The 9,865-nt window shown below is 33.3% G+C and overlaps 1 protein-coding gene across 1 annotated transcript; it reads left to right on the top strand.

Annotated features, from left to right (window-relative positions):
- Nucleotides 1-514: 514 nt before the first annotated feature.
- On the top strand, nucleotides 515-7,973 carry LOC138237846 (protein FAM240C). Its single transcript, XM_069187692.1, has 3 exons — nucleotides 515-600; nucleotides 3,564-3,700; nucleotides 7,376-7,973. Exons 2-3 carry the CDS (start codon nucleotides 3,567-3,569, stop codon nucleotides 7,488-7,490), a joined length of 249 nt encoding a protein of 82 aa, XP_069043793.1. The 5' UTR covers nucleotides 515-600; nucleotides 3,564-3,566; the 3' UTR covers nucleotides 7,491-7,973.
- The last annotated feature ends 1,892 nt before the right edge of the window (nucleotides 7,974-9,865 follow it).

The following is a 9,865-nucleotide window of genomic DNA, read 5'->3' as shown; positions in this document are numbered from 1 at the left end:
AACTCTTTGATAACGACACCTCAGATCCAAGGTTACCCTTTAATTTCAGGACACAGAAGAAAACATGATACTTGCATCTGTTGTTCTGCACAGTAATATGAGCCAGAACCACAAGCTAAGCTCTTCTCTCATTTTTTTTTCTTTTGTGGTGCCAACACTCCATACTCAAGAAGTGCCATTCACATCATAATGAGTAATGGAACACAGAACATGCAAGGTGAAGTTCTGACTCTTTGGAAAGAAAAAAAGTCCTCATGCCACCTGCCAATAAATAGTACAGCACTGTGGTGTAGTCTCCTGAGATGAGGCTCTTGAATGCCATCAATACAGAGCACATTGCAGAATGAACGGAATTGTAAAATTACCCTCCCCCATGCTTTCAAGCTCTTTTCAAAAAAGGCTGGGTGAGATGGAGACCTTGTGTCAGTTGTTCACAAATAAACAACACTGGGGAGATGGAATGGGTATCTTGTATTTCCACAACTTCTGTCATTACGCATTGTGGCTGTGCAGCAGGAGACAGTACACATACAGCTAACAGCACTTATAAAGAACACCTGCATTTCTGTTACATACAGAAGAGTGCATTTTGCATCTGCAGTAAGTCCTTTTACTCTCATTTTGTGGATCTATGAATAGTCTTTTCTGTTTGATTTCTCTACTCCATGGTAGCCTCATTGCACAGAAGGAGGGCATTCTATCCAAAGAATATGATCATTGATCTGGACTAAGATACTCCTTTCATACTTCTGTTGAATTTTTCAACAGAATTTGTCTTGGTCACTGTAAATGTTTTTTATCTCTGCTGCTGTTAACACAATCAGTGCTGACAAACCTCAAAGGTAAATAACAACTGACAATATAGAAGTGAAATGAATTGTTATGCTCTCAAAGTTTTAATTATGCTGCTTTTTTATGTCCATATAAAGGGGACTTCTTTCTATTCAAATCTAAATATTATTAGTTTTATGTGTAGTTAATATATTTTTAGTTTAATTACAATTCAGGAAACATTTTGACATATGATTCAACATTTGAATGACTATATAATAAAACAAAAATTAAAAATCAGTCAGCATGTAACTAATTTATGATATATGAAATGATTTTGTTTATTGAAAACTGTAATTTCAATTATACTTACTAAGAAACCAAATAAATATATTTTGTTTGTTGTATGTCACTTGCAACAAATAACTTAGATTAAACACATATTGTTTAAATATATATTTTATTTTCTATATATTTATCCTGCATGACTGTTTTCAGTTTATTTTGACATTGTAACCATTTTACATCACTTGCACCAAAAAATATTAGAAAATTCCCAGATACATATTTAAAAATAAAAAAGTTTTCTGTTAAAGCTGTAATAAAATAGTAGTAAATATGCAAATATATAATTATAATTATGATCTAGAGTATATGTACAGTATGTAAATATCATTAATTTTTATGTATGATGTCATAACTACCAGGTTCAGCTAAATTTCTATCACATATTAAAATATTTGTCAGTTGGAATGGGGGAAATATAAGTAGCTATATGTACTTAAGAAAATGTACAATATACTAAACAATTGAAGGGAAATAAAATATTGACATTTTTATAAAAGCTGAAAATATTGTTTAGTATTTCTTCACATAAACATATATTTTACTTATACAGTATGAAAATTAATGTTTATTACAATATATGTACATATACAATAAAGACCATTTCCAGTGAGCCAATCAGTTGTTTTCAGAAATCTCAGCTTTTACTGACCAATATAACTAAAATATAGAAGTAATTTCAATTTTCCACCCCATATAAATCAAATCAAGTGTGGATAAAAAGTATTTGATGTCTAAATCACTGACACTCTGAAGATTTATGCAATCAAATAAAACTGAGGACTTAGGGATGGAAAACTGGAGGTAATTGAACTGCATGATGCAAGGACACCCCTATCTTCAAGTGCTTATTTCTTGGAAAAGATAAATGGAGTAAACAAAGTACTCTCCCTTAGAAGTGTGTATAATTCAGAAATAACTGAATGACTCAGACAAGCACAAAATGGAATTAATACGTTTTTCTGAAAACGTTAGTTGTCCTTGATGACATCATTTATTTTCATTGCAGTGTATCTTTTTTGACAATTATTTTCTTTTCAAAAAATATTTGTAACATTTTCTGTATCACAGCCTTAACAACACCACAGAATGCACAGTATATGATGCCATTTCATGATGAGGAAAGATCGGTATTTAGTAAGTGTATCTAAACATTTAATAGAATAGTGCAAAACAAAGCATGAAAATATTGTAGATAAAAGCAATTTGGAATTAGATTTTGTGTACAATTATGTTGTTTAACTTGCAAAGTTTTCATCAATATACAGTACAATGCCAATGGAATGATTTTCCATTTTAGCATCCTGCAAAAATATTTTAATTGGAACAATTGGTGATTCTCATAGCCAATCTCTGCTCTGTGCTGATGTAAAACTTTTCAAAGTCAGTGAAAACAATTCAAGTGTCTATAAATTGCTTTGTAGATACAAAAGCTTAACATATACTATGGTATCCTGCTGCTTCTGTTCGTTTATTTTAATGGACTGAACCAGTGAGTCCAACCAAACTGCAATTATAAAGTTAGTTCTTGCAGGGGCAACTGCTAAAGTTACTGTACTTTCTGAACTAAAATGTACTACACCTGGGTTTTGTTTTCAGTAGTTTCTGTGTGTTCATATTTGTTTTTTTCCCATAGCTTTGTCTCTTGATTGTAAATGTGTTTTTGCTTGCACTATATTATGTTGTAAACAAGGCTGCCTTTTCCCTCAGATCTTGACACTGTAATTTAGAGAGAGCTGGCAGTGTGCTCTCTTTTGTGGGTGGAACTGTGCACATGTTCATAAATTCTACTTAATCCAGTTATGATATTTTGGTAGAAGCAGCAATTAAATTTTGGGGGCCATTATTTTAATTAGAATGTAAAATACAAACAAATAAAATTATATTCGTTATAAATTTTAAGTGTTGGCATTGGCTCAGAATTGTACAAAAATGTCTATTTCCCTTAATCAAAGTGCAGTGAATTTTAAAAATAATGCAATGGATCAAGTTTAACAAGTGCTTTATATGCCTCAGAAGAAGAACACTTATGTTAAGAGATCCCTCAGGAGTTTTCCATTTAATTGACCTCCAGTAGTTCAAACAAAATTAAAAATACTTCATTTCCATCCAGTCTCACCCCTTCTTCCTCAAATTTGGATTTCTTTTATATGAACAAACATCTTTTCTCAGCAATGCGATCCAACAGATAGACACAGTGGTTGTCGCTACCGCCTTACAGATACCAGGTCTCCATAAGGAGGTCCCATCTCAATGGGCAAAATGATCTCCTTCATCTGTGGCCTTTCTTATGTTGTCATGTTCTGTGTCTCAAAACCACCATTCTCATCATTCATGCTATTCTGCTACTAGTTAACTGCTGTATTGGAATTAATCTGAATTGCAGATCAATTCATACGCCTATAAATCCAGAATGTATTACATGTCTTTTTTGTTACTTGTTTTAGAAGATGAACATGTCATGTCGTGAGGTGCTGATTCACGATAGACGTACAATAAAAAGTTACTGGGAACAGATAATTGAACGACACTGTCAAATTGCTGAAAATGAAGATGCAAGAATGAAGAACAGTGCCTTGTCCAAGTAAGCATATTGAGTGTGTTCTATAGACTAGCATTTATTATAAAATTCTAATTGTAACCATTATAAAAAAAATGGGGTGGAGCAGTGGCTCTGTGACTAAGGATATGGGCCTGTGACTGGGAGGTTGCCGGTTCAAATCCCGCGGCCAGCAGGGGAATCCTACTCCGTTGGGCCCCTGAGCAAGGCCCTTAACCCTAACTGCTCCAGGGGCACCATACAATGGCTGACCCTGCGCTCTGACCCCAAGCTTCTCTCCCTGTTTGTGTTTGTGTGTCCGTGGAGAAAAAGTTGGGGTATGCGAAAAGACAAATTCCTAATGCAAGAAATTGTATAGGGCTAATAAAGAAACATTAACATTTGTGATCAGGTTTTCAGAATTTAAAATTAAACATTAGAAATTAAAACTCAGTGCTGATGTTTTGTCCATTATGTAGATCCTTGCAAAGCACAATGGGAACCAATGAAAATAATGGATTATCTTGTTTTACCCCCAGGGCTGTGCACTTAGACTGTAAATAGCAAAAGGTCCACCCCAAGATCTGTATACAATAACATTAACTCATTCACATGTATTTTATAGTTGATGAACCACTGGACATATGGTTCAGAGAAAAGAAGTGCTTATTAAGCCAACAAAAAGCACAAAATCATATGGGCTTAGGAAATAGATGTACAGCACCCTCCATAAGTATTGGGACAGTAAAGTTAAAAATGGCTATGTTTGCTTTATACTCAAGCATTTTGGATTTAAGATGAAAAGATTAATAATGAGCTAAAAGTACAGAATGTCACCTTCAATTCTGGGTATATGGTGCTAATGTTTTAATATAAGTAATTTGATTTTTTTATGTGTTTGTACACATCAGATAAATTAATTAGTTTGCGGAGATGTGTGGAGTAGTAGTTAGTGCTCTGGACTCCTGAATGGAAGATTATGGGTTTAGATCACATGTGGAGACACGTGTATACCTTTGAGCAAGCAGTCTCATCCAGCCAACCCAACTCAATAAATGAGTACCAACATCTGTATTAAAAATCCTGTAAACCACATGAAAGTGTCAGGCAAAAGGAATCAACAACACCCAATTTTATATGATCTCAAATTAGATTTGCCAATAATTAGCTTGAGCTAAACACTACAATACAAGGGAGAAGAAGGGCCATCCTGTGGTCATATTCCTCTGACACACTCATTTGTCAGATCAATCTAGCTTTTTGAACCCTCCAAACTCCTCCTGAGGAGTTAGTTGCAATTAGAAGAGTGATGTCACTGATGTCACTGCTGTCTTGCAGGAGTCTGGCAGTTTCCAGAATTTGCTGTCAAATACCTTGGATGCCAAAAGCTCATCTAACCTGGGTGGGTTGGAATCCCAAATCTTTACTGGTTAAGCCAACTCCAGCTTTCTAATTTAATTGCATTTAAATTAGTGTTTGGGACAGAAATTACTATATATATGCCTAAAACATTTAAATGTGTAGCATGTGGATTCTCATATTTTCTAAAAAGTTAAGATCACTTATAAGTTAATTTTTTAATTGTGATTGAAGGTCTGATCTAGAGAGGTGAATGTGCCTTTTAAATTATTTTAATTTTGTGAAAAAAAATGCAAAAATAACACCTAGAAGAAAATACCACCGTGACAATAGCAGAATAATCCAGAGCTTTGTACATTATTATTAAATGTTGGACTTTTTTCGTTGTTTAGAGTACACTTTCTGTTGAAAATACAGTAACAATAGTAGAAGAAAATGTGTAAATAACATGTTTTGTTTACAAAACAACTGTAGCTAATGTTCATTACATTGTTGGTCTTATTAGACTTATTATTAGATTTATAACTTTCTATTTAACATTTTTTTCGGGGTTTATAAGTTTCTTTTGCCGTAACACTGCCTGTGTTATGTGTTTGCTTTCACTACAAGAGCATTATAAATGTGTTTAGGACAGGAGAAATAGAGGCCATGAAAGTTAAATTGATGATCAAAGATAACCCATTCAACAACAAAACTGAAGATCTTCATGGTATCTTTCTTCTATTTTTTGTACTCTTATCTCTGTTTAAACAACCTTGCTGTTAAAAATACTACAGTGCCCTTAATCTGACCAGCTGTCAATCCCCACTTACTACTTTTATCTTAACTACAGTTCTTCAGCCCAAGGGCACTGACCAAGTACAATTAACTCAATTCTAAAACAAAAAAAGAAAAGTGAAGTTCAAAATCATTGTGCTGCCTTCCTCTGTTACCTGCCTATAACCTCTCACAGTTTATAACCTCATTGGAATATTATGCCCTGTGCTTCACATGAGACTGAAGAAGTCTGTAACAGGCAGACTGTTACAGTGGGAGGCTACTGCAATTGAATAGATTACAAAAAATAATGATAGCACAACGTTAGTGTTCTATAACAGATTATTAGCAGCTGTGAGTGTTAACAAGACAAGGAGAGTATTCTAACCTGCAAACATTGCAGCAGAATACCAGAAAAATATTTATTTGGATAAGATCTTTACATTTTTATATGATTTATAGTATAAATGTCCTGATTATTCTCAGTTTGGCTAAATTTACCAAATTTGCCCCATTTTGAAAATTGTAGTTTTCCCTTTACTAATAAGCTATTCTTTCTATGTATTTGATCTAAATCTACTGACTGTTTCAAAATCTATCATGTTTGTGAACATTTTCAATCTTTTGTTATGTAGAATTTTCACTACTCAGCTTTTGTATAAAATAAATGACAACAGTACAAATTGATTTGTAAACAATACCATATTTGTTAAACATTGCCACTAACATTTATGTAAATCACTATGTAAAATTGTGTATGCTCAGTAAATCTGTAACAGCCAAAATAAATAATGTACATTTCCTTACTGAAATTCTGTCTTTGTTGTACTACATATACAGATATTTAAGGCTGATGTCCAAGTTCACCTGTGCAAGGGATATGAGCATTTACTGAAAACTTCAAAATTGCATACAATGTCACACATCACAGAAGTAATGACATTAAAATACTTTTTTAACTCAGAAATGAACAGCTGAGGCATACCCTTTTGGAAAAATCTGTAGCCTAATTTAATATATGCACCAAGCTGTCTTTAATTAACAGCTGCTCTTATATATATGTGTTGCAACCTAATTTGTAGCCTCCAAGAATAATTAACAATTTATAATTATTAAGCTTTTACAAGCATTGCATATTAAAAATGAAAGTGCCTTCACATTGCTGCAATGTTAAGACATTCTATTTAAGTTCAACAGGTTGGGATGCTCACTGGAATTCAATGTGATAATCAGAGACCTTTGAGTAATTTCACGCATGCTGTTTTTCCATGCTGTGGTGTTATATGATACATTTGTTTTATTGTAAGGTCAGGGGATTATAGAATAGTTCTGTAAATAACACAAACTTGTGATAAAGTACATAACACCCCTCTGTGATCATTTGACTTATCAATGTGAATCAGCTGGCTTTGCATTCAGAAATGTGAGACTCCCTCTGAAGTTCATGAGGCTTAAGGCCTGTACTTAACACTTATATTTAAGGTCAGATGCGTGACTTTATTTCTTTCAGCATCCAGAAAAGAAATTGAGCAAGATGTATAAATTCAAGAAGACATGGTTGAAGCTGAAGCCAGCTATCTTAACTAATGTCTTATCTTGACACAGGTTGCGGGGTGAATGGATCACAAAACTTGAAAGCCGAACAAAGCACCTGAAGAGCTTTAATGAGGATCTCCTAAAAAAGAAGAGTGTAGCCCAGATGACGTCAAGCGTAGGTTAATGCACCTGAATATACTGCATAACACAGGAGGTAGTAGTTAGCAGTTTGGCATTCCATAGTTCTCTAAATTATTTCAGACAACAGATGTTACAACTTTAGATTCACTGTTAAAGTGATAGTCTTTACTTTCCAGACATATAAAACATAGAAATGTTTTATCCTTTCTAATTATTGATTGCCATACTTGCCATAAGTGATTTATTCTAATCTGCTGACTGTTATGGAATCAATTGATTTCTTGGCAAGAATGTTACCGTAACTGGAAGAATATGGAGTCTCATAGATGTTTTCATTTTTCCTTCAATTCAACTCAACGTGAAAATTAAGGCTTTAAAAACCAGATGTGTAGTACCCATAGTATAGTAACTATAGTTACTAGTATCTATAGGAAAACTTGCAAGTCATCTGCCTTGCTCTATAACTCTAGGTAACTAACCTACAAGTACTTAAAATATATAGAAAGAACATAGATCACACTATGGTTAATTTAGCTACTCAAAGTTTTTTATTTGTCAATTCTTTTTTATTTTATTCATTTCTTCTTACAAAATTAAAAAGAGGTTACACTGAAGAGCATAAATAGGCAGAAATAATCTCTGTCGTATGTCACACAGGTGATAATTGTTCTCGCCAGGATCTGCAGCTGTGGGTTTTTTATTGGAATTAATTTCTCAGAGTTTGTGCATACCAATTTTTAAAATGTTATATTAATAACTGCTAAGTTTTAAACCATACATCCTACACTGCTGTATGTCTTATTATCAGTAGATCAGAAAGTTAAGTACTCGGCTTAAAGCTGTCACAATTGTCAAAATGTTAATGAACGACTGACTACATGAATGTCAAATTTGTTGAGGTGGTTCACATAAGTTAAAATAAGGTGTGAGTGTGTAAGTGAAAGAAGGGCTTAAAGTCAGTAATCAAAAATATAAATATGGACATCAATTTCTATATGTACACTTTTATTTTGCTTTATTCAAGGAAGAGTGATATTATGAATGTATTAACGTTAAAGTTGTTAATAAAGTATAATGTTTTAATGCTAGAAAAGAGTTAAATTTGGTTTGAGATCTTGGAAGTTAAATTGAAAGAATTTGATGATATTGGGGAACCATGTTTACAGTTACACTTAAATTAAGGGGTGAGAAGGAAAGGAAATGAAAGAACTTCAAAAGAGGCAAGAATGCAACGAAAAAAAACAATTAATGTCAGATGCTTGTGTCAAACTGTAACAAGGACAAAAAGCAAATGCAGTTATGGACATTTTAATTAGATGAAACATGAAATCTCTTACCTAAAGAAATACTTAACTCTTGGAAAACTGAACCCATAGTCACTAGAGATCCGTAAAGTGGTGCAATAGGCTACACAGAACTATAGTTTCAGCCCCATAAAACATTAACAAAGAAAGTTCAAAACATCAGCTGACTGAATGTTATCATTTTATCATCCTAATCCACACAGAAGGACAAGGAAAAGCAAATTGTAATCCTAAAGAGTGTCGTGGAATTTTATCAAAGAAGAGCCAGGAGAGGTATTCTCATTTACTCAGTAAGGTCTTTATTCATATTGCAATATGGGAGCCCTGCTGTCACTCTGCAGAGTGCATCAGAGACTCAATTTGTTACAAGCAGTACAGGGTTTTTATAAGATGTTGCGCTATAAGAGAAAGCTCAGCACTTTGTCCCTTCTAACACTTCCCCTTTCCCTAAAACAAAACTGATTACATCATAAAAACAAAAGAAGAAGCACCAATAGATTTGTTTTTCAAAGCTTATCAGTTACTTTCGGCTAATCTAATGACCCAGACAGCATATATTGTTTTGGTACATTATCTTCTAAAGCTACCTAAACAGTGCGTACTTTATTGACGTACTGTTTTCTAAAAATCTGCCCGTAGCACAGCAGTTACATCCTTGAAATATATTTTCTAAAAGCACCAATATATTTTTGCAAAGCTCTCTACATTTTAAGAATCAATTTACTTATTAGATTTCCATTTCAAGGGGCACTTTATTGTTGAACAGAGTTTATATTTAAGGATGTTAGTCAATGTATATCATAATTACCAACAAAATATTTTAGACAGTGGGAGATCATTAAATGTTTTGGGTTAAAGATTAGAAGTAGTATCTGAAAAAAAACAACTAAACATCTGTTTTACTGAATTACAGTTTAGCTTTTTTTCAAAAACCATGACATGCCCTGAATGAAACTAAGTAAATACAAGCCTGTAAGAAAGACAGATACTTGAGAAACAGAACTCGCTTTCACTAAGAAACTCAGTAATAAATGTCATTTGTTATATACAGTAGTTTTAGTACAAATGAATGTTATGCTTTTTACCTTGATATAGCTTTTGCTATTTTCTTCCT

This window comes from Lepisosteus oculatus, chromosome 3 (assembly GCF_040954835.1).
Source record: "Lepisosteus oculatus isolate fLepOcu1 chromosome 3, fLepOcu1.hap2, whole genome shotgun sequence".
NCBI lineage: Eukaryota > Metazoa > Chordata > Actinopteri > Semionotiformes > Lepisosteidae > Lepisosteus > Lepisosteus oculatus.
Note: the sequence above shows the minus strand (reverse complement) of the source record. Positions and strands in the feature narration are given on the sequence as shown.